The following is a 12378-nucleotide window of genomic DNA, read 5'->3' as shown; positions in this document are numbered from 1 at the left end:
AATGTGCAAACATTCTATGATGCCACACACAAACTGACAGGTTTTGTTTTTATCTAATGATAACAACAAATCGCGTAATATAAATATGCATGTATTAATAACACGCACTCATTATTATTTGCCGTGTTTATCCAAGTGCTTAGCGAGTACTTAAAATGCCCTTCAATGAGTTTCAGCTGCCATAAGCAGCTTTGTTTCAATAACAATTTGTTTGTGATTCTCTCATTTAAAGCCAACAAATTGCTGATAGTAAATTGGAAAATGTTAAATCAAACTCTTTATTGAAAACCACTGATTAAATTCACACCATCGGAAAGACAGCAAAGCTTGCAATCCCACATTGATTGTTTCGATTACGAGACATACGAATGTAACCGCTTTCGCCCCAAGTTGTGCCCCAGGAATTCTTGACCAGCCAGTAATCGCCACCGATTTTATCGTTGCCATAGCCAACAACAACCATAGCATGATTCAATTTTGTTTCTGAACAGTGGGGATTATTGTAAACTCCGCTGCTATAATTCTGCAAGTCTGTGCCGTCAACAGCTACTGAAACGGGACCATGGAATGCCGTTACAGCTGCCAGATTCGCTTCACTCTTGTCTTCTACCAAGAAACGACCTTGAACAGTTGCCCCAATGTTGCGACTATCGTATCGACATTGCTGCATAGTGCCCTGGTAGGGATATGACGACTCCGTATTGATGCCACGATTGTCCATAATATACCTTAGAGCTCTTGCTACCAAACCTCCTCCGCAGTTATTGTTGTATGGTTCATCACTCGAGCAGTCCACCAAGTTCTGTGCAGAAAGTTGGACCAGCCGACCTGTCGTCACAAAGGTCTGACCCTCCAGCGTGCCCGTTGTCGCAAAAGCCCAGCATGATTCACAATTCTCTCCCTGATCCATCACTGGAGTTACAGCTCCCTGGGCGCGCCAATCGATGCTGCTCGGCGGATCTACGTCTCTCGGTGCAGTGTATCTAAAGTCGATGAGATCTTCTGCCTCCGTAATGTTGAATGAACTTAGCATTTGGCTTTGGAACTCTTTTGGCAATAAGTCCGTGAACTGATTGACGCCCATTTCGTAGCTCTCCTTTCCGGCCATAAATCTTCTGTTGTGCTTGTCGATCCTCCGTTTGTTGTCTTCGAAAATCAGTCTGCGCAGCAATGCTTCATCTTCAGTCTCATAGAACTTAGTGTAATCGAGTTGAAAACGATTCCATTCCTCCTCCAGTACATCGGAGTAGGAAAGTGACTGAGTGTATCCAACGAGGGCAACAAATAATATAAATGTCTTCATGTTCGACTGCAGCGAGTAGAGTATTGCAACTGACACCGACAATTGCAACTTTTCAACAATTTATAAGAATTCATTCACAAAATTGATTAAACAGTGCATAAACCGCAGATATGAATTCTCAGAACACTATGATCCATTGCTGTAGGTCAATAAAATAAGAGTAAATAAAGAATCAAGTAAAACAACTTATGTCGAGTATGCTCGACTGTGTGATACCACTTCAATAAAAGCAAATCAATACAAATGCGGTATAATCGTTAAAATATACTAAATAAAGATACAGAAAAAATATTGAAGCATGCAAATAAATTTACAGAAAAATATACAGAATTTACAGAAAAAAAATACTAATATATACTGCCATCAATATATCACCAATAAATTCAAATTGTACTATAGAATACAAAACCCACATTTTATTTACAAAAACAATTGTGACCTACGGGCTGCATCCGTTTTTTTGCATTGTAAAATTATTTCTTAAACAACTTCCAACATTTTTTATCTAATCGCAACCAAATTCTCAGTAGTCATAAAATAATGAATATGTTTTTGTATGTACCAAACATCGCAATTCTCACTTTGAAATGACGCTTTCTATTTGATTTGCTTGGGCGGAAGTGGGCGAGTGCAGAAATCTAAAACAAACTCGACGGACAGACGAATATGACTATATCGTCTCGACTATTGACACTGATAAGGAATATATAAACCTTAAGAGGCGGAAGCGCTTTTCTGTCTGTTACATACATTTCATGTTTGCACAGAGTGAAAAAATCTTCTATGGTATGATAAGAAATATATAAGTTATTGCACTTTAACGATTAGGTATTTTGTTTGGACGTTGAAGACAAATTCAAGGGTTTTCTACAGAAAAAAGTTACATTAAAGCAAAGTCATAAATGAAAGATAGGGGCGAAAAGTTTAAAAGAGTTCTAAAAGTTCTGCAGGTAAATACTTTCTATAGAAGCTTAATTCATAACGAGCAACATTTAAAACAGTGTAATACTTATACGCACTAATTTAAAAATGTATCCTTTGTAAAAAATAAAACAAAAAATTGTTTAAACTTGAATCAAAATAATGAATATTAATAAAATAAAGTTGTAGCTGTATGATCAGCTAGATAATTAATTGAAATGTTTTATTAATAACATAAATATTAAAGATATTAACACTTTCACAAATCCTAGATGTTTTCGGCTCCCTAAAGGGTTATAATAACATTTTTTTTGAGAGTCTCAATTTAAAACAAACAAATAGCTGAAAACAGAATAACACTCTTTATTTAAAGTTTTCATACAAATGTTATAATACACCTTATAGATAGCAGGTTTAAGAAGCTGATTAAATTCACACCAACGGAAAGACAGCAAAGCTTGCAATCCCACATTGATTGTTTCGATTACGAGCCATACGAATGTAACCGCGTTCACCCCAAGTTGTGCCCCAGGAATTCTTAACCAGCCAGTAATCGCCACCGCTTTTATCGTTGCCATAGCCAACAACAACCATCTCATGATTCGATTCTGTTTTTGAACAGTTGGGATTATTATAAACTCCGGTAGTATAAAATTGCATGCCTTCGCCGTCAATAGCTACTGAAATGGGACCATGGAATGCCGTTACAGCTGCCAGATTCGCTTCACTCTTGTCTTCTACCAAGGAACGACCTTGAACAGTTGCCCCAATGTTGCGACTATCGTATCGACATTGCTGCATAGTGCCCTGGTAGGGATATGACGACTCCGTATTGATGCCACCATTGTCCTCAATATACTTCAGAGCTTTCCATGTGAAGCCACCGTCGCAGCCTTTATTGTTGTATGGGGGACGATTCGAGCAGTCCATCAGATTCTGTTCAGAAAGCGAGACCAACCGACCTGTCTTCACAAAGGTCTGACCCTCCAGAGTGCCCGTTGTCGCGAATGCCCAGCATGATCCACAATCTCCCTGATTCTTCACTGACGTTACTGCGCCCTTGGCTCGCCAATCGATGCTGCTCGGCGGATCTACGTCTCTCGGAGCCGAGTATCTAAAGTCGATTAGACCTTCTGCCTCCGTAATGTTGAGTGAACTTAGCATTTGGCTTTGGAACTCTTTTGGCAATAAGTCCGTGAATTGATTGACGCCCATTTCGTAGCTCTCTTTTCCGGCCATAAATCTTCTGTTGTGATTGTCGATCATCCGTTTGTTGTCTTCGAAAATCAGTCTGCGCAGCAATGCTTCATCCTCAGTCTGATAGAACTTAGTGTAATCGAGCTGAAAACGATTCCATTCCTCCTCCAGTACATCGGAGTAGGAAAGTGCCTGAGTGTATCCAACGAGGGCAACAAATAATATAAGTGTCTTCATATTCGACTGCAGCGAGTAGAGAATTGCAACTGACACCGAAACTGCAACTTTTGAACTATTTATTCAAAAAATTAATCAAAAACTCCGTAAACGACAGATAAGAATTGTCGGTACACTATTACCCATTTTTATAGGTCAATTACATACATATATAAATAAAGAGACAAACTAATTGGTAAGTCTTAAGTTACAGTTCAACTTACAGAGGTTGAGTTGATTCGATTGTGCATTGTGCATTAAAAAGTTATCTGCATGAAGCAAATATTTACATTAAAGTTGAGTCACAAGTTAAGAGGGAAAGAGTCTTACATTCTATCCCTGTTAATACCAACATCCTATAAATGAAAACATATGACACATATTTTGCAACAATGATATGCGTTGAAAACTTTGTACAAATTTGCACTCAATTTGTGCAATAATATGTAATATTGAATTAAAATAATAAACATTAATTACATTGCAAATTATGTAAGTTTCACAGAAAAAAATAAATAAATAATTCGGAAAGGATTACATCAAAATTGCATATTTACAAACACAAAATAAAATTAAGAATTAAACACTATGAAGTTATGCGAATTTAAATGATTTTATATATATGATGTTTATATATTATTATTATAAAGTAAAGTAAATTATAGTACACTATAGTATAGTATAGTATAGTATGAAATTTAAACTGTTCATACTGTAAACAGGTGTAATTTTAGTGCTTCTCGTGACACGACAGAAATCACGTCACGCGCACAGCTCTAAGCAGCTCTTGGCGCCCTAAAGGGCTGCAAAATAGGGTGCAACAGCGACAAAATGTTAATAAATGACAGCAAATAAACAAACAAAAGAAAGCTTCATGCAACTCGCCCCCTTACTGACTCACTCCATCACTCAAACTCTGCTCTTGGCCCACATAACAATGGGAGCGTCAAGGCAGCTGCTCCTGGTGCTTTTGCTTCTGCTTTTGCTGTGGCTGTTGCAGCTCACAAAAGTACGCAATGCATAATTTCATGTTTATATACATACATATTTTGCGAGTGCTAAGAAAAAAGCAAAAGCAACAGAAAAGCGAAGAAGTGGAAGCAGCGGTAGCAACACAACATCTGCAGCTGCAAAATGAAAGCAGGAAGAAATTACGGAAACAGGAAAACATAAACATGCTGCTGCCTGCCTAACTGCCTAAGAGGTCTTCCCTCAACGCATCCCCTTGCACAATCCGCTCTCACACTTCGGCGCGTTGGCAATTTTTCCATAAATTATAAGCTTGGAAATATTTCAAGGCAACCTCGAGAGTAGCTATTATGCGTATGTTTATGCTTATGCTAGATATATGAGCAGAGTCTTCGTCTAAGCCTGCCTATTTATGCATATGCATGAGCTGGTAAGAGTTGATAATTGCCATCGCCATGCAGTGCACTTCAATTTCAAGACAATTTTAAATTATGCAGACCCGGTTAATAGCCGGAGTTTTAACCCAAGCAATCCACTAAATGCAACTTAAATTTAATAATTAAGCTAATAGTGCAGTTGCTTTTGTTGAAATATTCATGGAAGGTGTCTTATGCAAGGCATCAAAATGCGTATCTCTTAAACACTTTGTGCGTTTCCGTTAACGCAACGTCAAATTAAAGGTTCCGCGGGGCGTATACGTAATTCAAAAACGTTTAAAATGCCATTAACAAATGCTCTGGGCATATCACATGATAATTTGTCGTTGGCTTAGAACAACAATTTGCAATTTAATGCGAGTGTGTTTGTGTGTGCGTGAGTTATGGCAATTAGTTAATGATTGCTTCGAATTGCGGGGTGTTTTAGTTAATATCGTATTAAATTTAAAGCACTCTTTAATGTGGCTTTACAATCAGAGCATCGGACTGTCAGCGCCGCACAACTCAATAAATCAAAAGCAAACCAAATCGAGGCTCAATTCAACTGGCAATTTCCCCTCGAGGCTATCAACTGTCATATCTCTCTAGTTCACCCCAAATGTACTCCACCCACCGCTATTTCTATTTATTGTAGTAAAAACGTCAATCAACTGAATAGTGAGCGGATTTACTTCAATACATAGACAACGAGACACAGCGCACAAAGCACAGAGCAAAGTGCAGACAGACGACGAGTCGATTGCCAGGATTCAGGATTCAGGATTCAAAAACTACTGCAAAACATATCAAATGATTGACTGACTGACTGACAAACTGTTTGACAGACTGACTGACAGATTGACAACTGGCCATCCAGTTGTATCCTTTAGCTGTTGGTCGTGTAACTGAACTCCGGCTGAACTCGGAACTAAAGAGCGGCGGCATCACCATCGGGAAACGTGACTCTGAACCCGACGAACAGCAACATGGACAGCAAACATTTCAATCCGATTTCCAGCAATTCCAATTCAGACGCCACACACACACAGGCACAGAGTGAACAATTTGCATATGAGTCGGCTAAAAAATATATGAAGAAGAGAACACAAACATTTTCGCCTTCACACATACACACACACACATGGCAACCATTTCCGTTTCCGCACGTTTGACGCTGGCAAAAGCAGGCAAAACAACAGAGCAGCAGCCAAAAAAAAATTACACAAAGTAAATGCTAAAATGCAAAATGGAGTCAACTATCAGGATACCCTAGAAAATTCTTCTCACTTTCCAATCAAATCAAAGGGAAATTTAAATTAAATCATAAAATATTAATCATTTTAATTGATATTTATATAAATGTATATGTTGTTGTGACAATTACAACTTGTGGAGGCAGAATCTTACAACTAAATAAATAACTAAAAAGCACATCAACCAAAATAACCTTCATTGCAAAATTGCGAAGGATATTCGAACAAAAAAAAAACGAACGCAAACACGTTACACAAAATGAAGTTTGATTCTACTTGCAGGACAGCAAAAAGGCTGGCGCTGTTGTTGGCAGTCGAAAAGCCGTCTACCACCCCTTTCCTCTCCCTTATAGCTCCCTCCCTCCCCTAGCTACACGCCCCCTTTCACCACTAGCTCGCAATCGAGCTATGTTTCGCCTGACTGACAACCACCTTTTTGCACTGCGTGTCTTCTACGTTTGGGCGTCGCCAAAGTTGCATTAAAGAGCATTCAACAGCAGCCAACAGACAACATCCAACTTCCAACAGCAGCCAGCGACCTGTGGCATCGCCAACAGGGAAACACAATCCCCAATGAACACAAATCCCAGCCAATGTCACGTTTTCTTTTTTTGCGGCCAAGTGTTTGGATCTTAGCACTATTTGCATAATATTTGCACAAATAATTGAATTTGTTTTCTACTCCCACTCTCCGGCTTCTGGCATGCTAAATTGTTGTAGAGAAATTGAGTTCTTTTTTCTTCTTCGATGGCAAAGTTTTATTCTGGTTCCCACTGTGCAGATAATGGCGAAATTTTTTAGCCGCCTGCAATTGAAGTTTTTTTTTTGGATGTTTAACTTGCCATGAAATTGAACGTTCAACATGAGAGTGCTTCATTTGTTTTGTCTAGAAAGTTTCAAATGGTTGGGGAAAATGTACGAATACCAAATTTGAATACATGTTTTTCGGTTTAAAGCATAATAAAATAAAGACTCTAGCTTAAGGAGTCAAATGTGAATTCCAAAAAGACCGCAAGTTGATTTCGGAAAAAATTTACTTCATGTACTTTTGATTAATATTTGAACTATTCTTAGTAATTGTTGTATTTCTTAAACTCAAACTTCCTGAAGTTAAGGTTAGCCAAGCACATTTCCAATTTGGGAGAACTTTTTCAAAAAAATCTAGTTTCCATTAATTGTTTTCCTTTAACATATCTCAAATTAAATTACAAAGAAAATTGTGTTAAATCACTTTCCCAATAAATATCTATATCTATATATCTATTTATCTATAGCTATGTATCTTCTTAAATTTTCTTAGCTAAAGTAAGTTAAATCATTTCCTCATTGTTGAGATTTACCTTTGTACTCGAATAAAATGTATCTATTTACTTTATTCCTATATCTAAAATGGTTTCAAAACAAAATATTCCAAGTCAATTTCCTCTTTTATAAAATGGAATTGAAGATACTTCGAATGTAAATAATTTGAATTCCGATTTAGTAAATTAATGTTGTACAATTTTATTATATTTTTACTCTATATGTAACTTAATTTTTAAGTATAAAATTGAATTCTTCTGTTTTATAAAATACCATATTTATGTCTGCAATTGCGGAAAGTCATTTGCCGCATGTCGCTAGCGTTGCTCATTTAGCAGTGCCACAAACGTTGCTGCTACACGTCGCAAGTACAACATGCATCACATGCTCATTTCTTACCTCCCGTAGTTGCAATCAGTCGTAGCAAAATGCCGCAAACAAATGCGTTTAAGAGGCGCCAACAAAACTGTGTCACTTATCAAATCAATGAGCGTGTGGCAAGCAGCGATATTGGGACGAAGGGATGCCAAGAAAAGTTCAACAGCGACTGCAAATGCAACTCAAATAAATGCGTTCATTTAACACGAAATGCAACTTAAGAGCTTGAATCAAATCAAATCAGCAGCAACATGGGGAAAAGAAAGGGGAAGAGAGTTATAGGAAAGGGAAGAAAAAAAAAGCATCAGTTAAAAGCGACAAATTCGCTGTGTGTCAGCGGAGCAGCCACCGAGTTGTCGCCAGTTCTTGGTAAGTTGCTCATACGCCACGTTGCACTTACTTTATGCTCAGACTGTGCGACTGACTGGGGAGTTGTCGGTGTGAATAAGAAGGAGAAGGGAAAGCGGAAGGGGAAGGGAAAAGGGAAACGGGTAGCTGTTAGAGGTAATGCAGTGCCTGCAGCTGCTACTTCTGCAACTGCTCCAGTCAGCGACTTTGCGACGTTGCGACGTTGACTTAACTTGGCAGGGATTTACGGCCACGCTTCATGGAGCATGCAACGTGCAGCGTGCAACATGCAGCTTGCAGCATGCAGCTTGCGAGTGTGTAGAGTTTCCCTCACACTCTCCTTTCTGTCTTTCTCTTTTTATTATTAAGTTGGAATAGATGCTGCATAAATAAATCCATGTCGCTTTAGTCGACGTCATGTGGATAAAGCGAGTTCCTCTCGCATTCGCTGTCCCGCTTCCTCTCTCTCTCTGTTATGTGTGTGTGTGAATTTGTGTGTTTATTCATGTATTTCATTGCCTGGCATTTAAGTTTAACGTTGATGCATCGCATTCTGCATAATTAAAATGAACAAGCGACGAGAATTGAGTCGAATATTCACTAGTTTGCCATTGCTGCTGTTCACTATATCTCTATCTCACTCACTCGCTCTCCCCCTCTCTTTCTCTCTCTATATATCGAGCTCTATTTATTCTGAATCTGTATGCATGTGCCTGACAGCTTACACGCCTTGTAAATGCCGCCAACTTTCGAATATAATCAGAATTATTAAACATAGCGAAAGGTCGGAGTTCTAAAGCTGAAAACGAGGCTATTAAATTTTCTTTAATTATTTGGAGAATCTAATATTTAATGGTTGATATTAGATAGAATATCAGCTCTAGTATTTTAAGTTCATATTTTGAATTAGAAAATTAATCAATAAACATTCATTTATACTTTATTTGGTATTCCGATACCATACAAAATATACTAGACTATCATTCAAAGTAATAAAAAGACGATAGCTACAAATAGTTCGTTCTTCAAAAACTTTTAAGAATTCTATATAATCGCAACCAAATTTTCTAAGATCATAGACTACAATTTCTTCTCTCTTCTTTCTATCATTATTTATTCACTTGACTAACCATTGCATATTTTTCTCACATCTTTGCAGAGCCTTTGTGGACAACACGCATCTGCAGACACTGCACCTGAACTACAATCCACAGCTGAGCGACATACCGATGCGTCTCTTCCAGGGCAATCCCAATATACTCGAAGTCTACATGCAGAGCAATAGCTTGCAGACACTCTACTCCGCCCAGTTCCCAGTTGATCAGCTGCAGAAGCTCTACCTCGGCGACAATCCGCTGCAATGCAACTGCTCGCTGCTCTGGCTCTGGCGTCTGGTCACCGGTAACTTTGAGGGCTCCGAACCACCGCTGGAACACGCTGCAGGCGGAGCTGTGGCTGCGCTGGCAAACGATGCGGCTGCGCTGCGGGACGAAGATGACACGGCCACAGCCAAAGCTGATGATGGTGTGGCTGCCCTGGCTGCCTATATTGCCGAGCAGCACATTGCGAATGCGCTGCAAACGACCGAGCCAAGCACCTATGAGCAGCGCCTAGAAGCAGCGGCCAGCGTGAGTTCGAGCAGCAGCAGTGCCGGGTATCTGCGCATGGATAAGCAGCAGATTGGCTGCGACATTTGGCGAGATGCGGTGCGAACGCGACGCCAGCTGCTGACCATGACTGAGGGCGAAATCACGTGTCCGGCGCACATTGTGACCGTGGTCTGTGCGGTCATCACGTGTCTGCTGGTGCTGATGATTGGCATCAGTGTGCTGTACTATCTGCGCTTCGTGAAGCGACGCCGCAAGCTGTTGCACGAACGCGGTCCCATGCGCACCAGCAAGAGCATCATCAATGTGCATGACCGCATCCTGCAAGCACATCATCAGCCCCTCGGCGGTGGCGGCGGTGCCGGCATGAGTATGACACTTGGCGGCTCCAATGGCTGCGGTGGCCTTGGCGGTGGTGGCATGGGCATGGCACTGAACTATCCGCATCATGCGCAAACGCTGCAGGCGCATCATCATTACCATCAGGCGATGCCGTTGCAGTCGCATGGCGGCATGGGTCATGAGTATCAGCAGACGACGCTGCCGCAGCTAGATAAGTTGGAGCTGGAGCGTTATCTGGCGGCGCAGTCGATAGCAAACGAGTACAGAGCCCTCAAGCCCTGGGAGCTGCCCGTGAAGGATGCGGACGATGAGCCCGAGCATCTGTACGAGCGTTTCGATCACTACGAGTATCCCGATACGCATACCATGACCAAGCTGAAGCAGGCGGCGGCGCTTCAGGGCAGCGCTGTGTCAGCGGCAGCCGCTGCCGGTGCTGGTGGCAAGCCGCATGTGGTCTACGTATGACGTGGACGCGGTGGACAGCAGCAGGCACAGAAGCGGGAGAAGCAGGAGATGGAGATGGAAATGGTGGGCCTTGGACTGACCAACAATAACTATCGCAGCTATGTTCAGTGCCAGACTCAGACCAAGGCCAGTGGCCACTTTTGAAAAGCAAAAGCAAAAGCAAAAAACAGGGAAATAGAAGCAGCAGCAGCAAAAGTAGAAAGCATCACATTAAGTGAGGTTAGGTTATGTGTTTAATTGAGGTTATGTTCGAAACTCCTTGATTTCCTAGTGTCTTTTATCATTTTTCAATTATTCGATATTCAATTTGAGTTCTGATATTTGATAACTCGCAACAAAGTTTAACAAGCGTCAAATGAAACAAGGGATATGTCTACGTGTATAGCAGCATACAACTATATAGTATATACGAATAAAAATATAGTATACTTACATATATATACATATATGGTATAATTAAAGTACGAGTAATTAAACGAATCGATTAACTAAGCCTAGCACTTAGTTTAACAACTTAAGTACACACTCACACCTAAATAAATGCAAAGAAAATGCAAGCAATAGTTGAGAACTCTCACTCTCTCTCCTCTATCTCTCTCTTAATATCTCTCTCTCTCTCTTTCTCTTTCTCTGTCACTCTCTTTGCAATTACAAAGAAACAAGTTTAAACGAAACCCCAACTCATAGTTAAAGGCATTTAGCATTCTAATGATAAATAAATAGCATTTAGTCGATAAGCGCATTAAAAACTGAATTTCAAATGCAAAGAGTGTAAAAAGAGTGCAACAATAACTTAGTTAAAACAACACACGAAATAATACATAATTTATTCTTATTGACTTTAATTTCCCAGCATGGCATTGACTGTTAGTAGTTGATTGATTGATTGAAATACCACACACAAAAAGGGGGACCAAAATAAGTCCATACTATATATAATTCCGACTTTAGAGCAGAGCGTTCAGTCAATGCCATTTGTTGGTCTCTTTTCAAATTGATTCCCAAAACTTTTTGGAATAAACCACAAGAATATATTTAACACAAAAATAAGATGACAATATAAAAATTGTAAATGTAAGCGAAATTTGATTGCAAATATCACAATTGATTTGTAAATACTAATATTAACTATTATTAACAAAAACAAAACAAAAAAAAATACTCTACTCAAGCACAAATCTAGCATACGATTACGCACTTATTGTACATAACTTATTATTACATTTACATTTAAATTAAACATTTACATTTAGTCAAAGAGCAAGAGCAAGAAAACAGAAATCGCAAAGAATATATATATAAAAAGCAATTTTATTGAGCAATTCTAATGTGTTGTTATTTCGGTTCTTTAGCTTGCGAAATTTGTTGGCAGAATAATTTACACTTAATCGATTGGGTCGACAGCAAAGCAAATAGAAACCCAACTGCAATTTCAATTTGTATTAAAATTGTTTCAATTCACTACAAACACAACACACATATGGAAATGAACTTGAAAATAAATTATAAAACTCCAAAAAAAAAAAACAAATAAATAAGCTAAATCAAAAGCAAAGCAAAGCAAAGCACTAAGCAAATGTTATTCCAAAAATTGCATTTGTTTTATTTGTGAGCGAATTGAAACACAACAAAGAATTAAGCAAAAAAAAATAAAATGTGTG

General features: G+C 39.2%; 2 protein-coding genes across 3 annotated transcripts in view; one reads left to right on the top strand and one right to left on the bottom strand.

Annotated features, from left to right (window-relative positions):
* LOC117572390 (nyctalopin) overlaps positions 1-11018 on the top strand; it is a 113495-nt gene extending 102477 nt beyond the window's left edge. For both annotated transcript variants that reach the window (XM_052003945.1, XM_034255164.2), the window contains one exon: positions 9463-11018. In XM_052003945.1, coding sequence (XP_051859905.1) covers positions 9463-10717 — 1255 coding nt within the window. In that variant the 3' untranslated portion in view covers positions 10718-11018. The remainder of the gene's footprint in view (positions 1-9462) is intronic.
* On the bottom strand, positions 265-3691 carry LOC117572392 (cathepsin L-like). Its single transcript, XM_052003948.1, has 2 exons — positions 3355-3691; positions 265-999 (listed from the first exon to the last, which is right to left on the bottom strand). Exons 1-2 carry the CDS (start codon positions 3656-3658, stop codon positions 302-304), a joined length of 1002 nt encoding a protein of 333 aa, XP_051859908.1. The 5' UTR covers positions 3659-3691; the 3' UTR covers positions 265-301.
* Positions 11019-12378: the final 1360 nt, after the last annotated feature.

This window comes from Drosophila albomicans, chromosome 3 (genome assembly GCF_009650485.2).
Source record: "Drosophila albomicans strain 15112-1751.03 chromosome 3, ASM965048v2, whole genome shotgun sequence".
Classification (NCBI taxonomy): Eukaryota; Metazoa; Arthropoda; class Insecta; order Diptera; family Drosophilidae; genus Drosophila; species Drosophila albomicans.
This window is presented reverse-complemented; position numbering and strand designations above follow the sequence as displayed.